General features: G+C 47.3%; 1 protein-coding gene across 2 annotated transcripts in view; it reads right to left on the bottom strand.

Moving 5' to 3' along the window:
- LOC147029839 (protein HEG homolog 1-like) overlaps nucleotides 1-18,617 on the bottom strand; it is a 72,009-nt gene extending 53,392 nt beyond the window's left edge. Inside the window, exons 1-2 of one of the 2 annotated variants that reach the window (XM_085873218.1) lie at nucleotides 18,498-18,617; nucleotides 5,128-5,267 (exon numbers count right to left, since the gene is read on the bottom strand). In XM_085873218.1, the coding sequence (XP_085729344.1) occupies nucleotides 5,128-5,200 (73 nt within the window). In that variant the 5' untranslated portion in view covers nucleotides 5,201-5,267; nucleotides 18,498-18,617. The remainder of the gene's footprint in view (nucleotides 1-5,127; nucleotides 5,268-18,497) is intronic. The other variant, XM_085873217.1, reaches the window with a different exon arrangement.
- Between the last annotated feature and the right edge of the window lie 370 nt (nucleotides 18,618-18,987).

Below are 18,987 nucleotides of genomic sequence, written 5' to 3'. Positions count from 1 at the left end.
TTGGATGGAGGAAAAGTGGGCGTGAACCTCCCCTGATCCTCAAATTTGCATATATCGATTCTACTCTGACGCGCCTGGAGGGGGGGCCAAATCGCCCCGCGCTTGCTGATAGGACGGATCTGAAGTGGGCGTGTATCATTCCTGATCCGACTTCTCCTCGGAAAGGCCGCTTTTTGCACCTGCTGCTCGGCGCGCGCCCTGTACGAGTCCAGGACAGCCTGACGTTCGGTGCCCACAAGTGGTGTGGGAATGGCCGCAGAAGGAGAGGCGAAGGTGGTTGAGGGTCTAAAGTGGCGGTCCCTGGCCACGGTGACGCTTGGAATGGCGGTGATGCGATGGTTGCGGGATGGTGTGCTGTGAAGGTAAAGGTCGTGGCTGTTGGCGTTGTTGTTGTTGTGAAGCGGCGTTGCGGTCGGTGGTTGTTGTGTGATGGCGGTTGAGACGTGGTTAGTTCAAAATAAAGATAGAACAGAAAAACGGCTATCTTAATGGGTCGCAGCCCGAATGAATCACATTTATTCCCTCTAAACAACGGGTTTGGGGCTAACTACACATGTACTTACAGAGATATCTCACCTACGGGACGTGACCTGAATGGTGGTTTGCGAATTTCCTCAACCACTATATATATATATATATATATATATATATATATATATATATATCTATATATATATATATATATATATATATATATATATATATATATATATATATATATATATATATATATATATATATATATATATATATATATATATATCTCTTCTTCTTCTTCTTCTTTCGGCTGCTCCCGATAGGGGTCGCCACAGCGGATCATCGGTATGATCCGCATACTGATTTGGCACATGTTTTACGCCGGATGCCCTTCCTGACGCAACCCTGGTGCCTCTTACGACACAGGGATATGGTATACCTATTTTAACCGGGGTATACACCGGCCCAGTATACTGGTACTCATTTCGCCAACCTCGGAAGGATGACAGGCTGAGTAAACCCCCTGGTGTATTAATTCAGTGGACCAACGGGGCTTGAACTCAGGACCTTTTGGATCCCAAGCCGCTGCCCTAACCACTTCGCCAACACCAGGCTTAAATATATATATATATATATATATATATATATATATATATATATATATATATATATATATATACACACATATATATACAAACATATATATATATATACAAACATATACCGGGCGTATTGGCGTGCGCCTGTAATCCGGCTATTCGGAGGATCGCTTGAGGACGGGGTCTGTGCGATGTGAGAGGGTGTAGGGCAGCCCGGAATCACGGCGAAACTCAATCCTTATCCCTGTGTCGTAAGAGACGACCAGGGTTGCGTCAGGAAGAGCATCCGGCGTAAAACCTGTGCCAAATCAGTATGAGGATCATATCGGATGATCCACTGTGGCGACCCCTAACGGGAGTAGCCAAAAGAAGAACAACAACAGATATATAAAAAACATATTATATTGATCGATATATATATATATATATATATATATATATATATATATATATATATATATATATATATATATATATATATATATATATATATATATATATAAATAAAATACAACATATGCAGTGGATATATATATTTATTATGTAAGATACAGTATATATAAATATTTATTATGTAACATACAGTATATATATTTATTATGTAACATACAGTATATATATATATATATATATATATATATATATATATATATATATATATATATATATATATATAATAAATATAAAATGACCGTTTTTACAGCCATTTTTCCCTGCTGTGCAGGGGTTTGGCTTTTTCTTGAGGCAATGTATTATGGCCGGATGCCCTTCCTGACGCCAACCCTGGTCGCCACTTACGACACACAGGGATATGGTACACTTATTCTAACCGGGGCATACACCGGGACCAGTACACTGGCACTCATTTCGCCGACCTCGGAAGGATGACAGGCTGAGTCAACCCCTGGTGTTAATTCAGCAGCCAACGGGGCTTGAACTCAGGACCCTGGGATCCCAAGCCACCATCCTAACCACTAAGCCAACACCAGGCAACAAAAGCCGGCGTGCGAACGGCCACGTAACTCGAATCGCGGCACGTCGCCCACCGAACGGACAATCCCGTCGTGACCCTCTCGGACTAACGCCGGGAACTAGTCACGGGTGGGCCTTTCGGCCTCACCACGATCGTGCCAATCGGCCCCCCACGTGGGATAGGGTTGCTCGCCAAATTCGACCTACCTTAGTACCCACACGGAGGGTAGACCGGGCGATCGCACCTCGCCGCAGGTCGACTTCGGACACGGGCCACTTTAAGCGACCCGTTCCGTACTATCGGGATAACCGAGCGGTGTTATCGTCAACCTGGACGGTTCGATTAATTATCGGGCGTTTTAGCCCACGACCAACCCTTTACGTGAAGTAAGATGGAGATTCAATAAAGGAAAAGACGAAGCGAAACGGGAAAAACAGTTCAACATAATTCACATTTATTTCGCGATGAACGGAAAGCACACATATACAATTACACCAAAAGCAAATGTAAAAGAAGAAGAAACACACAATAATACACAAAAAGCAAATGTAAAAGCAAAACACAATGCAGAGCTAACCGACTACCGAGCACACGGCAACACTTATACAGTTTTACTTCACAGACAGCGCCGACAACACATATACTCAAAGCAAAAGAAAAGGACCACCCTCAAGGATGAGGGGGGCAGGCGGGCCTGGGGCCGAGACCGCGTCGGGCCTACCCGTCTGATGATGAGCTGCAAAATGGCGCTGGCGCCCCGACTCCGCGGGCCTCGCTGGGACTGCCTGGTATGGGGTGGGAACGGGGCCCCCTTCTCGCACTATCTCAGCGCGGGGGGAAACAGGAGGGGGTTGTTGATGCTCGGGGGAAGGAGGATATCTCCCTGTCTCGGGTCCCGCGACGAGCGTCTCCACCACGACCTCGGTCGCGTTGCCGGCCTCTCCCTCCGCAGCTCCCCGACTCTGACACGAGCACCCCCTCGACCGCCTTCGCCGCCGCCACCTCTCCAACTCTCCACAGCTCCGTCCAACTGCCTTCTCCGACTCCTCTCTTGACTGGCTCTTCCCAACTCAACTCCGAACTGCACTTGACTGACTACTACTGCTTCTTCTTCCCAACTCAACTCCAAACTCTTAACTGCCTTCTTGGCGAGCGAACGCGGCCCTTTATAGCCCCCCGTGGCTTCGCTCTTTCACCTTCGACCCTTTACCTCTGGCTGGCTCCCCATTGGACAGAAGAAAAGTGGGCGTGAATGCTTTTTGATCCGCGAATCTGCATATAGCGACCACACTCCAACGCACCTGGAGGCGGGGCCAAATCGCCCCACGCTCGCCGATAGGACGGAACAGAAGTGGGCGTGAGTCGTTTTTGATCCGTTTTCTTCGGAAAGGCTGTGCCTCTGCACCCGCTGCTCGGTGCGCGCCCTGCACGAGTCCAGTATCGGTGCCCACAAGCGGCGCGGGAATGACGGTGATGCGATGGTTGCGAGGGCGAGTTGTGACGGTAAAGGTCATGGCTGTGGTTGTGAAGCGGCGTTGCGGTTGGTGGTTGTTGTGTGATGGCTGTTGAGACGTGGTTGGTGGTGGTAGTAATGGCGGCTGGTCCAAAATAAAGATAGTAAAAGAAAAACGGCTATCTAGAGGGGTCGCAGCCCGAATGAATGACATTTATTCCCTCTAAACAACGGGTTTGGGCCTAACTACACATATACTTACAGAGATATCTCACCTAAGGGACCTGAATGGTGGTTTGCGAATTTCGTCAACCACAACACTACCCCCTCCCCTTTTTACACACTCGTCCCGAGTCGTCAAATTTTCGTGTGCCATCATGTGTAGTTTTCCCCTAGTACATTTTACCTACGGATCCCTGAGTGCGACATTCATGGTATTCGTGTCCCCAAAATAAATAACCTGAGGGCTGCGTAACTACCTAAACAAACTCACTCACACGGACGACTTAAATAAAATTGCCGGCGCTAAGACAGACATGCCGGGGGCGCACTCATATTTACAGTACATCTTAACCTTAACTTACAAATTTTACACTAAACCATGGCCCAGGATCAATGAACTCTGCAAAAAGAAAGCAGTTAGCAGGGAGCCAGGCTGCCCACATGCAGTCTCTGGCTCAAACAACGCAGGTGTTGGGGAACGTGGCCGGCTGCTCACACGCAGTCCAAGGCCTTCCCTTTTGAACTGAACGCAGTGAACCACAACGGTGCATGGGCTGCACAAACGCAGTCTCCGTGCCAGCTCAAGTGGCAAACGCAATGAACACAACGAATGGATGGATGAATGGTTTGAACTGAACGCAGTGAACGACAACGGTGCATGGGCTGCACAAACGCAGTCTCCGTGCCAGCTCAAGTGGCACACGCAATGAACACAACGAATGGATGGATGAATGGTTGGACGCAAACACGGTGCACGGGCCGCCACTGCAGGCCCGTGTTGTAGCTGCCAACAGGGCAGTTCTCGCAGCTTGCAACTTGGTTTACGAAAAAATAAAATAAAATTTGGCCCCATCTCTCAATTATGAAGAATCACTTTAGATATTAAAATAATTTTCAGATCCGGATTCAGATCTTCACCAAAATCGAATATATTGTCTTTGTCACACACCCAACCTGTCCACCAAATTTCATCAGAATCCGTCTCTAATCCTTTGAGATATCCTGTTCACAGACAAACAGACAGACAGACAGGGGTGAAAACATAACCTTGGTCACCTTTTGGTGGTGGAGGTATAAATCACTGAAATTAACAAAAACCTATCTATGTTAAATATCATTACATCATATTTGAAGTCGTTTTGTTTTCGAAGCAGTCAATCATAATAATGCCGAAAATTGAACAATCACGTTTATGTTATTATTATTTTTTCTTCATCTCAGTGCTCATGGAGTTGCTAATCCTCACTCTCGAAAGAAAGTCACCACACCATAGAATCTTAGATGTGATTGTGTTCCTCATTTGTTTCAGCATATTAAAAAAAAAAAAAAAAAAAAAAAAAAAAATAATAATAATAATAATAATAATAATAATAATAAGATACACCGCATGTTGTTTTACTCACCCTCCATAGCTGCAAAAAGAACGAAGCAGAGGAAAAGAGAAAATAATCTCAAGGAAACACCTCGGTGTACCATTTTGTCGTGCAACAGAGCAATCTGCTTTTCTTTTTGTCAAAGCTTCCAGGTAAGTGCGAACGCTCACCTGGTGGGGTAATATATGGCAGTGTGGTAAATGATTCACATATAATGTCTTTTATGTTACTCAAGTTAAGTCAATATAATATACAAAGAAGTTTGATGGACTAAACTTTTGTGAAAAATTGCATCACAATTATTTTAAAATATCTCACAACTAACTCTTAAGTATATATATATATATATATATATATATATATATATATATATATATATATATATATATATATATATATGAAGCACAATAATTTGAAGTTATTGTGGAGGCATTTTTTTCTGATTGTGGTTATTAAATATTGTATTAAAACAAAAATAGACTTTGATCTGTCTTTGTGCAGGTGTACTGTGAACCTTGCGATGTACTGCCACTCCCTGTAATATAAAGTTTCCATTTGGAATGACGTGTTGGAGGAAACAGCTTCAAAAAAAAAAAGTTAGTGTAAAGATAACCAACTATCCAGACCACTAGTAGATATTTCCCACCTCAAAATATGCAAACTTACTCCTGTGAGTTCACCATCTGGTTTCCTTCATAGCTCTGAAACAGTCTTTAAGTCTAATCCGTGACAATTCCACCCTCCACCATAACTACCCTCTTCCCCACTGGAATAAACCAAACTGCATAAACAATATTGTACTGTTACTCTGTCACGTTTTCAAATTCCAAAGTATTTCAAGCAAAGAATCTGTAACATTCTCGAAAATGTGGAAAGTTTTCTTCCATATGACATCGACCTGGTGCAAAAACATATGGGTTGTGTGCAAAGCTGTGTATCTGTTTATGTGGATTTAAGGTCTCACCTGTGATTTTGTGAACACAGGTGTTTAATATATACCAAAGCTCACAATGTGGCAATGGAAATTCGAAATGAAATTACTATGCAAATCAATGACATCCATTGTACTACCTCCAAATGACCTCCCACATATTGTACAATGTACAGTTCTTTCACATCACTGTTTGTTCAACGTTTTCTTTTGCCCTGAACAAGGTATCAGTTCAACTGGAGCTAATATTTTTATTTTGGGTCCTGTCCATCGTCCATCTAGACGCTCCACTCAATAATGACCGGATCGGTGCATTTCTTTCATATTTGGCACGTGAATGCAATAATATCTGGGCATGAAGAAATTAAATGATTTTGTCATCAGAACCAATTTAGAATTTAGAACCAATTTAGAATTCAGGGAATTTATGGAAAATACATTTTTGTTATGGAAGAGCAGTTGCAGGATTGTACATGCTTTTGGGGACCATTATTTATTTATTTATACACACTTTGTCATCTCCATTGAACCCAACTCCTGGATTATTTATTTACTTGCCGTTTACCCACCCTTTGGGTGGATGGAGTATGCGCATTATTTGCTGAATGAAGTACAATGCTGCAAATAAAACCTGATCGATGTTTAAAAATTTATGGGAAACTTGGTGGACAGGTTATGTGTGTGACAAGGACGAATTGATTAGATTTTGGTCAAGATCAGAATCCGGATACGATAATTTATCTAATTTTATAAGTGATTCTTCACCATTGAGGATGCGGCCAAAAACGATATATAGCACAACATTTCAAAAAGTTGTGGATGAGTTATGACAAAACTTGGTGGATGCATTGGGTAGGTGACAATAACAAGCTGATTAGATTTTGGTTCAGGTCTGGATTCAGATCTGACCAATCAGTGGAATACAAAACGTAAACTGTTCAGCCTGGCGAAGGTATGCGCTCTACTGAGTGCTATTCTTGCAAATTGTGTGTTACTCCCTGAAGATCTGTATTAAATCTACTCTAATCCAGATGTTCATCTTGATTTTATAGATTACTGTAAGGGACAATAAAGTGGCTGATTATCAAGAAAGGTGAAATTAAAATATGAAATAACCAATCATCAAGAAAAGTGAAATAAAAATGCAAAAAAACCAATCAGTAGCTGTTCAAACACAGCACGAAAAGCGGCCGCCGTAAACGAACGCACGGACAGACACCACCGTTCATAATACATAATACATGACTTCTCTTCCAAGGAGCTTCAACACAGAAAGAGACCATTTGGACCAAGTGTGCACAATAGTTGCCAACATATGACAGTTTGTGCAATCATTTTCCTTTCAAAATGTTGAGTCTCATCCAAGGAAGCAACATGTACCATTTTTAAAGTCTTTGATATAACTAGGGACTTGGCCAGGGTTTGAAACGCCAACCTCCTCGACTCAGAATGAACGCTTTAACTCTAAAGGATAACACACTGTAATCGAGTCCACCTTTTACGATGTCAGCTACCATGGCATAAGAAGAAGAGGAACCCCTTTTGAATCTACAGAAAAATAGGACTGCCAAGGTCGTTTTTTCCTTGGCTCGGGGGCACAATCCTGTATGGGTCGCCAGTACAATGCAGGATACTTAAATGGCCCACTCTTCCTAGTAAGTTGGTACTCATTTTGCTGACCTCAGAAGGATAACAGGCTATATCAACCCACTTGGTGTTATATTCACGGCTCAAATTCAGGATAATAAGATCTTAAGTCGGCCACCTTAACTGTTAAGCCAACCCCAGGCTTTCATATATATATATATATATATATATATATATATATATATATATATATATATATATATATATATATATATATATATATATATATATATATATATATATATATATATATATATATATATATATATATATATATATATATATATATATATATATATATGTATATATATATATGTATATATATATATATATATATATATATATATATATATATATATATATATATATGTATATATATATATATATATATATATATATATATATATATATATATATATATATATATATATATATATATATATATATATATATATATATATATATATATATATATATATATATATATATATATATATATATATATATATATATATATATATATATATATATATATATATATATATATATATATATATATATATATATATATATATATATATATATATATATATATATATATATATATATATATATATATATATATATAGTCATGCGCTGCTTAAAGCGCTGTCACACCTTGACGATTTAGCCAGCAATGAAAACGTATAAAAATGTATGTAAAACGTTGGCGTAAGCTGAAATTTTGATGGTTTTTTTTAAAGTTTTGGTCGTATTCATAACGTGTTGGTCGTATGCATAACATATTGTTGTGGTTGACGACATTCGCAAACCACCATTCAGGTCCCGTAGGTGAGATATCTCTGTAAGTATATGTGTAGTTAGGCCCAAACCCTTTGTTTAGAGGGAATAAATGTTATTCATTCGGGCTGCGACCCTTTTAGATAGCCGTTTTTCTTTTACTATCTTTATTTTGGACCAGCCGCCATTACTACCACCACAACCACCACCAACCACGTCTCAACAGCCATCACACAACAACCACCAACCGCAACGCCGCTTCACAACAACAACAACGCCAACAGCCACGACCCTTGCCATCACATCTCACTCTCGCAACCATCGCATCACCGCCATTCCCGCGCCGCTTGTGGGCACCGATCCTGGACTCGTACAGGGCGCGCACCGAGCAGCGGGTGCAAAAACACCAGCCTTTCCGAGAAATCGGATCAAGAACGATTCACGCCCACTTCTGTTCCGTCCTATCAGCGAGCGTGGGGCGATTTGGCCCCGCCTCCAGGTGCGTCGGAGTATAATCGCTATATGCAGATTCGCGGATCAAAAATCATTCACGCCCACTTTTCCTCTGTCCAATGGGGAGCCAGCCAGAGGTGAAGGGTCGAAGGTGAAGGAGCAAAGCCCCGGGGGCTATAAAGGGCCGCGTTCGCTCGCCGAAAAGGCAGTTGTTGAGGGAGTTTCTGAATCGGGAGAGAAAAAGAGTTTCTGAATCGCAGTTGGACGGAGTTGAGAAGAGTGGAGAGTGGGAGAGTTGGAGAGTTGTGGCGGCGGCGAAGGCAGTCGAGAGGGCGCTCGTGTCAGAGTCGGGGAGCTGCGGAGAGGGGAGGCCGGTAACGCGACCGAGGTCGCGGTGGAGTCGCTCGTCGCGGGACCCAAGCCAGCGAGATATCCTCATTCCCCCGAGCATCAACAACCCCCTCCTGTTTCCCCCCGCGCTGAGATAGTGTGAGAAGGGGGCTCCGTTCCCAACCCATTCCAGGCAGTGACAGCGAGGCCCGCGGAGTCGGGACGCCGCCGCCATTTTGCGGCTCATCACCAGACGGGTAGGCTCAACGCGGTCTCGGCCCCAGGCCCGTCTGCCCCCCTCATCGTTGAGAGTGGTCCCTTTTTCTTTTGCTTTGAGTATATGTGTTGTCGGCGCCGTCTGTGAAGTAAAACTGTATAAGTGTTGCCGTGTGCTCGGTAGTCGGTAGTAGATCTGCATTGTTACATTTGCTTTTTGTGCAGAATTGTTGTTTCTTCTACTTTTACATTTGCTTTTGGTGTATAATTGTATATGTGTGCTTTCCGTTTGCCGCGGAATAAATGTGCTTTATGTTGAACTGTTTTTCCCGTTTCGCTTCGTCTTTTCTTTTATTGAATCTCCATCTTACTTCACGTAAAGGGTTGGTCGTGGGCTAAATACGCCCAATAATTAATCGAACCATCGAGGTTGACGATAACACCGCTCGGTTATCCCGATAGTACGGAACGGGTCGCTTAAAGTGGCCCGTGTCCGAAGTCGACCTGGGGCGAGGTGCGATCGCCCGGTCTACCCTCCGTGTGGGTACTTAGGTAGGTCGAATTTGGCGAGCAACCCTATCCCACGCGGGGGGCTGATTGGCACGATCGTGGTGAGGCCGAAAGGCCCACCCGTGACTAGTTCCCGGCGTTAGTCCGAGAGGGTCACGACGGGATTGTCCGTCCGGTGAGCGACGTGCCGCGATTCGAGTTACGTGGCCGCTCGCACGCCGGCGGGCGCGAATCCGCAACACTGGTGTCAGGTCGTGAGATACAAACCCATCCCCCTCCTCGCGACACTGGTGTCGGAGAACGGGACAACGGGCTCTCCTGTCTCCAGCTAAATTCACGGGAATCGGTCCAGGGGTGAGAGGAGCGACCCCCGATTCCCTCCAAATTACGAGCGATTCAAATTAACCTTTTACGAGAAATAAGATGGCGTCTCAAGGCGAGCGGGAGCCGGGGGTATTAGAAATGTATATGTGTAGTAATGTAGAATCCATGGTCCAGGATGAAAACCCCATGCAGGAAATGTTGGTTGTGCAGGAACACGAACTCCCCCAACTGAACCCAGAGCCCGAAATAGGTGCGGCGGCGGCCGCGGTGTATGACACCCCCCCCTCCCCCTCTCCACCAAAACCCCCCGATCCTTGCCGAATCGGCTCAGCTGAGTGCACCCGACATGGCCCAGCTATGCGCCATGCTGGCAGGAATCAGTGGGGACATGCACGAAATGAAAACGAAAATGGATGCGAATACACAGCAAATGAACGAAATGGAAACAAACATGAAGGAAGAAATGAAAGAGCTGCGGGGTGAGACGCAGAACATGGGCCGAAGCCTGCAGGCGGGCATGAAGGCCGTTACCAGGGAGTTTAAAATGGCGACTCCACGTGTGGGAGCGAACGAGCTGGGAGGGAGTGCAACGGCTGTCGGGCCCGCGGTGGAGGCGGGTAAGGAAAAAATAATTCGGGGGACGTGTTGGGCGAGGGTCGTGACGGAAAAAGAGACAGTAACCGAGAGGGAAAAACTAATTGGGGTGACGGAGACGTGCACGAGGGAGATAACAAGGGAAGAGACGGAAATAATAGTTGAGACAAGGGAAGAGGTGACTGAGTTGGCAGAGACACGGGAGATGGGAACGATAGAGGGAAGACTACACGATGAAGACGGGGATAGAGACGCGCACACACACACACACACACACACACACACACACACACACACACACACACACACACACACACACACACACACACACACACACACACACACACACACACACACACACACACATACGGAGGTAGTGGAGGATAATGGGGGTGAGCTGGTGGACTGGGTGGAGACCCAGTGCGAGCAGCGGGATGGCCTCCTCCAGGAACGAGGGGAGGGAGTATGCCCCCTTGAGGCAAATCACGACCAGGTGGGTTCAGTCGTGCTTTGCGAGGTTGAGGGGACGGGTGCTGTGGACAGGTGCACGGAGAGCTTGGGGGGTATAGAGGCCCCGGAGACCCTTGTGGGAACACGAATCCCCAGTGTGGTTGTCCCTGTGTGTGTGGTGCAAGGTGTGAGTGCGTCCCCGTGTGTGGATGAAACCGCCAGTATGGATGAGACACCGCGGGCGAGTGCCCCCGCGTGTGTGAGTGAGACACCGCGGGCGAGTTCCCCCGCGTGTGTGAGTGAGACACCGCGGGCGAGTGCCCCCGCGTGTGTGTGGTGTAGTGGCAAGTGTGCCAAAGGGCGTGCTTCCCAGCATGCCGTGTGTGGATGAGGCACCGTGTGTGTGTCGCCGTGTGTGTGAGTGAAACGGCCAGTATGAGTGAGACACCGCGGGCGAGTGCCCCCGCGTGTGAGTGGTATGGTTTGTGTGAGGGAGATGGCATGCGTGAGTGAACGGCCGAGTGCAAGGGAGACCGTGTGTGTGAGAGAGCGGTATGTAAGGGAGATGTCGGTCGGCATGTGTGAACATGCAGCCGCGTCTCCCGGTGTGAGTTTAATGGTGAGGTGTGTTAGCGTCGTAACACGCGGGAGTGCGTGTGTTGAATGGCGACGGAGACTGCGACAGAGGAAAGAAAGCCGAGTAGCGGCTGTAGTTGTTTCGGGGACCGTGCCGGGTTCACCCAGCAGCGAGCACGAGGTCCGTGCTGTGCAACGCACGAGGCCCCCACGTGCTCGCTTGCGAGAGTGAAGTCCCGGTCCGGAAACGCACGCGGTGGATTTGCCGATCCCGCGGACGGACAAAGTTTAGGCAGGATTACGGATTTGGACCGGACGGGTTCTCCACGCGATCGTGTGTGTTAAGCTCCAATGGGCAAAGCACATGTGTTCGCGTGGGGAACCCCTCGAGACGTGGGGCTTGTATTTTTTTATGCGCACGGTGATGTCATGGCTGCACGTGGGGTTGGAATCCGGCAGGAGGGGTATCCCTGCCGGATGGTACCGTCCAAGGAGGGACGAGGTACACGTGCAGCTGCATGATGTCACGGGCAGGTGCAAAGTGTGCGAGCTGTGAGTTGCCGCGCTGGTGCTGCGCATGTGAAAAAAAAAAAAGAAGCAAGCCTCACTTTCGGGTGCACAGGATTCCCGGGCAAGGGGTGGAAGACCCCCTTACCAGGGCACAGGATGGAAACTAGTTGGGGGGGAAGGGTTAGCTTAGTTAGACCGACTTCATGGGGCAGGGGTAAGTCCTCATGGAGTCCGTGGAATGGATTAGTTAGAGGGATTGTAGCGAGATTTAGGTTGGGAAAGTAATTTTTGGAGGTTTGGAGACAGTGACTGACAGTGAGTGTGTAGAGGGGACGTAGCTTAGCTACGTAGTGTTAAAAGGAACGTGCTGTAGTTTAAGGGACGACGTGGGAGCACGAGTTAGTTAGGGGATGTAGTTAGAAGGATGGCAGAGTTCAGCGGTGAGTGTGTTGAAGAGTTGTTGGTAAGTGAAGTGGAAGCATGTGCTTGGTGAGTGAGTGAGGCCAGCGGGTCTGTGTGTATGGAGCGAATGGGGAATGCATGGTGCGATTAGTGATTGGGGGGAGGAGTGACTCCCGCCCAAGGGACCCCGGGGTCACTGTAGAGTGAGTTAGGGGGTTAGTTAAATTGAAAAATGGAGGTCGTTTTGTTGTTGGTGTGAATGTAGGCTCGAAACCCATTTGGAGGGGTGCAGGAGCTCTGTTGACAGGCTGGGAGCGTGGCTGCGAAAAGTGAGTATCGCTGAGTGGGTACCCCGGGCACCAGGCTAGTCGGCCGTGGTAGGCCAAGGGCCCATGGGGGGCCGGGATAGCGTAGTGGGCACGGGTGCGCCTGCTTGGTGCGGGGGCCCGGGGCGCCATTAGCCGCGTGGGCAGTGTTGTGGGCACGGATGACCCTCGGAAAGGGGCCCGGGAAGCCAGCCTGCCACGTGTGCGTTTCAGGGGAGGTGCCATGGGGGGCACTCCCCGGTGTTGGGGAGCTGGTAGGCTCGGAGGCAGTGTAGTGCCCGGGGGTGCCATAGCGGGAGATTCGGCAGAGGGTCGTGCCTGCCAAAGGGAGCCACGCGTCCCAGCCATGAGACCGTGTGAGGGCATGGAGAGAAAATTGGGGGGCGAGGCCCGAAATTGTGAGGACACCAACACAGGCGACGGGAATCTGGGTTGTTGGAACCAATAGTTTAAGCGAGAGGCGCTTGTTGAAAGCCCCGGGGTAGTTTAACAGTTAAACGGTTAGGGTATATAGGAAGTGTACCACTCCGCACCATCCATCCCCTCGCTCTCGTTGTGGGCCGCTGGACCCACTTTGGGTTAGATCGCTGAAGTCTGGGGAGGCCATCCTGAGGCTTGAATTGGGCCTCGACACAGGACGCTAGCTCTCCCTTATTCCCCTCCGGGAAGGGAACGCAGGGGTTGGGAGTTGGCTAGGTGACAGGATAGGTGAGCCGAACAAGGACAGTAAAGGGGGTTAGGGGACGATTGAAAGTGGGGAAGTAAAAATAAAAAAATAAGTTGGGGCTAAATTGGTTTTTGACAAATTAAGGGAGTGGGTATAGACAGTGACAGGCAAAGGCGATAGGTTGGGAGGGAGACCGTAGGGTAGGTCCGAGCTCGCCTTCCGAGTGGCCAGCACCACCGCACTCCCTCCACCAACCTCCACTGAACGGCAAAGGCTGGCCAGCTTCATCTGCTGGCTGCGTTGCTGCAAGGCAAAGGCCGGCCCACTTCATCGGCAGCTGTTGTTTTGCTGCAAGGCCTGTGCCGGCTGGATCGTCTGCAGCTGCTGTGCTGCAAGGCCTGTGCCGGTCGGATTGTCTGCAGCTGCTGTGCTTCAAGGCCTGTGCCGGCCAGTTCGTCTGCCGGCTGTGTTTGCCTGCAGCGGCCTTCTTCTGCGGGCTGTGTTTGCCTGATCACCTTTGCCATGCCATGCCCACTGCCCCTGTTCACCAGCCCCGTTCAATTTTTGCTTTGCCCCCCCCTGTTCATTGCCATGTGCGCCAGGATAAGAAAGCAAGTTTGCAAGCTGCGAGAACTGCCCTGTTGGCAGCTACAACACGGGCCTGCAGTGGCGGCCCGTGCACCATGTTTGTGTCCATCCATCCATCCGTTGTGTTCATTGCGTGTGCCACTTGAGCTGGCACGGAGACTGCGTTTGTGCAGCCCATGCACCGTTGTGGTTCACTGCGTTCAGTTAAAAAGGGAAGGCCTTGGACTGCGAGTGAGCAGCCGGCCACGTTCCCTGTCACCTGCATTGTTTGAGCCAGAGACTGCATGCGAGCAGCCTGGCTCCCTGCTAACTGCTTTCTTTTTGCAGAGTCCATTGATCCTGGGCCATGGTTTAGTGTAAAATTTGTAAGTTAAGGTTAAGATGTACTGTACATATGAGTGCGCCCCCGGCATGTCTGTCTTAGCGCCGGCAATTTTATTTAAGTCGTCCGTGTGAGTGAGTTTGTTTAGGTAGTTACTCAGCCCTCAGGTTATTTATTTTGGGGACACGAATACCATAAATGTCGCACTCAGGGATCCGTAGGTAAAATGTACTTGGGGAGAACTACACATGATGGCACACGAAAATTTGATGACTCGGGACGAGTCTGTAAAAAGGGGAGGGGGTAGTGTTGTGGTTGACGAAATTCGGAAACCACCATTCAGGTCCCGTAGGTGAGATATCTCTGTAAGTATATGTGTAGTTAGGCCCAAACCCGTTGTTTAGAGGGAATAAATGTTATTCATTCGGGCTGCGACCCTTTTAGATAGCCGTTTTTCTTTTACTATCTTTATTTTGGACCAGCCGCCATTACTACCACCACAACCACCACCAACCACGTCTCAACAGCCATCACACAACAACCACCAACCGCAACGCCGCTTCACAACAACAACAACGCCAACAGCCACGACCCTTGCCGTCACATCTCGCTCTCGCAACCATCGCATCACTGCCATTCCCGCGCCGCTTGTGGGCACCGATCCTGGACTCGTACAGGGCGCGCACCGAGCAGCGGGTGCAAAAACACCAGCCTTTCCGAGAAATCGGATCAAGAACGATTCACGCCCACTTCTGTTCCGTCCTATGAGCGAGCGTGGGGCGATTTGGCCCCGCCTCCAGGTGCGTCGGAGTATAATCGCTATATGCAGATTCGCGGATCAAAAATCATTCACGCCCACTTTTCCTCTGTCCAATGGGGAACCAGCCAGAGGTGAAGGGTCGAAGGTGAAGGAGCAAAGCCCCGGGGGCTATAAAGGGCCGCGTTCGCTCGCCGAAAAAGTAGTTGTTGAGGGAGTTTCTGAATCGGGAGAGAAAAAGAGTTTCTGAATCGCAGTTGGACGGAGTTGAGAAGAGTGGAGAGTGGGAGAGTTGGAGAGTTGTGGCGGCGGCGAAGGCAGTCGAGAGGGCGCTCGTGTCAGAGTCGGGGAGCTGCGGAGAGGGGAGGCCGGTAACGCGACCGAGGTCGCGGTGGAGTCGCTCGTCGCGGGACCCAAGCCAGCGAGATATCCTCATTCCCCCGAGCATCAACAACCCCCTCCTGTTTCCCCCCGCGCTGAGATAGTGTGAGAAGGGGGCCCCGTTCCCACCCCATTCCAGGCAGTGCCAGCGAGGCCCGCGGAGTCGAGACGCCGCCGCCATTTTGCGGCTCATCACCAGACGGGTAGGCTCGAAGCGGTCTCGGCCCCAGGCCCGTCTGCCCCCCTCATCGTTGAGGGTGGTCCCTTTTTCTTTTGCTTTGAGTATATGTGTTGTCGGCGCCGTCTGTGAAGTAAAACTGTATAAGTGTTGTCGTGTGCTCGGTAGTCGGTAGTAGATCTGCATTGTTACATTTGCTTTTTGTGCAGAATTGTTGTTTCTTCTACTTTTATGTTTGCTTTTGGTGTATAATTGTATATGTGTGCTTTCCGTTTGCCGCCGAATAAATGTGCTTTATGTTGAACTGTTTTTCCCGTTTCGCTTCGTCTTTTCTTTTATTGAATCTCCATCTTACTTCACGTAAAGGGTTGGTCGTGGGCTAAATACGCCCAATAATTAATCGAACCGTCGAGGTTGACGATAACACCGCTCGGTTATCCCGATAGTACGGAACGGGTCGCTTAAAGTGGCCCATGTCCGAAGTCGACCTGCGGCGAGGTGCGATCGCCCGGTCTACCCTCCGTGTGGGTACTTAGGTAGGTCGAATTTGGCGAGCAACCCTATCCCACGCGGGGGGCCGATTGGCACGATCGTGGTGAGGCCGAAAGGCCCACCCGTGACTAGTTCCCGGCGTTAGTCCGAGAGGGTCACGACGGGATTGTCCGTCCGGTGGGCGACGTGCCGCGATTCGAGTTACGTGGCCGCTCGCACGCCGGCGGGCGCGAATCAGCAACAATATTATTAACGGGAACAGAACGTTTCGTTGTCTTATAGATAACTTATACCAACGAATGCTTAGCCTGTTGTCGGCGTTCACAATCTATGCCCAACGATAGTTTAACTTAGGCATAGCGCGCTGCACGTATTGCCGACGAACTTGTGGCGTCGCCTGTTAAAAACCTGCCGCTCGCCGATTTAAATCATAACCGCCTGAAAATTGAAAGTGTCAACCATGCAGTCACACCTTGACGATTTAGCCAGCGTGTGCCGACCTATGAAAAATTTGCCGAACCAAGCTGGCACACGTCGAATACGTTATGGGTAAGTTGTGTATACGTTAAAAGCACGCTGAAAAACGATGAAGTATGCTATTCCTATTTCTTGGTACGTCTCGTACGTCGTGGAATTTCAAGCATGCTGAAAATTTTACGACGCACTCGCTGTATGGCTCACACGTTCCGCTACGCTGGGAATAAGTTGTAGGCACAATATGCGATCGTTGACACACGTCGAGACAAATTCCTTGTAAGTTACTCATAAGTCGAAACACGTCGAGGTAATGTTTAGCATTCCGTAAACTTATTTTTTCCGTCAAGGCACATTTTCTTTTTTTCTCCTTGGCTCCGTGAAGGCACGTGACGAAATATCTGAAGTTGTTGTTGTTGTTGTTGTTGTTGTTGTTGTTGTTTTTTTTTTTTTTTTTAGTGTATCACGAATTTTAAAATATATTCAGACATTTGCTTTTAAGTTTCGACGTCGACGTGACAATATCCTCAAACAGAAAATATTCACAGAGGAGGAACTAAGAATAAGACATGAGCAAACTGAAGAGGCAATCGGATGTGACGTAACGGCACGTGACGAAATATCGGGAGTTATTGTTGTTGTTTTTTTTTTTTAAACGCTGCCAATACGCCATTCTACGGTAGCTGTAAATTAGAAACACGTTCAGTAAGTTCTGTGGTCGTCCGGAAGACGTCAATCAAATACGTCTACATACGTCAATATGCGTTGGAGGTACTTTACACATAGGTTCAAAGCACGTTACTCATACGTTATAAATAAGTTTTGGGTACGCTAATCATTACCTCGACATGTTTCGACTTATGAGTAACTTACAAACTGTAACGTGTGTCGACGTGTCAACGATCGCATAACGTGCCTACAACTTGGCCAGCGTAGCGGAACGTGTGAGTCACACGCTGGCATGCATTGTAAAATTTCAAGCATGCTAAAATTTGAGGACAACCGCAAAGTACAACGATGAAAGCCAGCGTACTATGACGTATGGCAGTGGTTTTCAGCGTGCTCTTAACGTATACAAACTTACCCATAACGTATTCGACGTGTGCCGGCGTTTTAGACAAATTTTTCAGAAGTCGACATGCGCTGGCTAAATCGTCAAGGTGTGACTGGGCCTTTAACGACGTTCCGGGCAACGACGGATCTGCCAGCTCTGAAAAAAAAAAAAAAAATAGAAAAAAAATGTAACTGAAAAATTCCTATCGCCGAGTGATGTCGCCTCGTATAAAAATAGCACATACAATTATGTACGCTGTACAGTACATAATACTTCATAATGATAATAAACGACAGTGTGGCCCTGTTATAATGCGATCGTTGAGGTCCATAAAATGTCATCGCGAATAAAGCAGGGTCGTGCGAAATCGGGATTCAAGGAAATCGGCTTTAAAACTGAACCAATGTTTGCACGTTTACCTTCCAGCAAGTAAATTACCTTTGAATTGAAGAATTCCGCGAATAAATCGTTGTTCTTAGTCGACATTAAAACACAAATTTGTTTTCGTGAAGCTTTTCATGTTGTTAAAACAATCGCACTGTTCCGAAAATATATATCACAATTGACAGGAGCTCGTTTCTTCATTTATAAATTATAACATCGATGCAATGATTACGTATTTATAAAATCCAAACGCTAATTATTCACCTTTCTATAATCGATGCGAGAGGAGATTGTAGGCAGCCGCTAACAACACCGATGGCCGTCATGAACAGCACAAAGGTAAATCTAACGTGTCTTCCGTCTCTCTTGGATGTGTGTTACAATTGCCGACAGTATTCAGTACAGTAACATGCTGTACAGGTTTGTATCGGATGAGCAATAGGCTACACCATATAGCCGAGGTGTCTAGGTTTGTGTAAGTACGATGTTCGAAAACGAAAACGAAAAAAAAAATGACGTTCGCACAACGACGACGTCGCTTAAC

Source organism: Eptatretus burgeri, chromosome 3 (assembly GCF_056783735.1).
Source record: "Eptatretus burgeri isolate ZD-2024b chromosome 3, Ebu_testis_v1, whole genome shotgun sequence".
NCBI classification, from domain to species: Eukaryota; Metazoa; Chordata; class Myxini; order Myxiniformes; family Myxinidae; genus Eptatretus; species Eptatretus burgeri.
The sequence above is the reverse complement of the archived record's forward strand: the minus strand, read 5'-3'. Positions and strand labels throughout refer to the sequence as shown.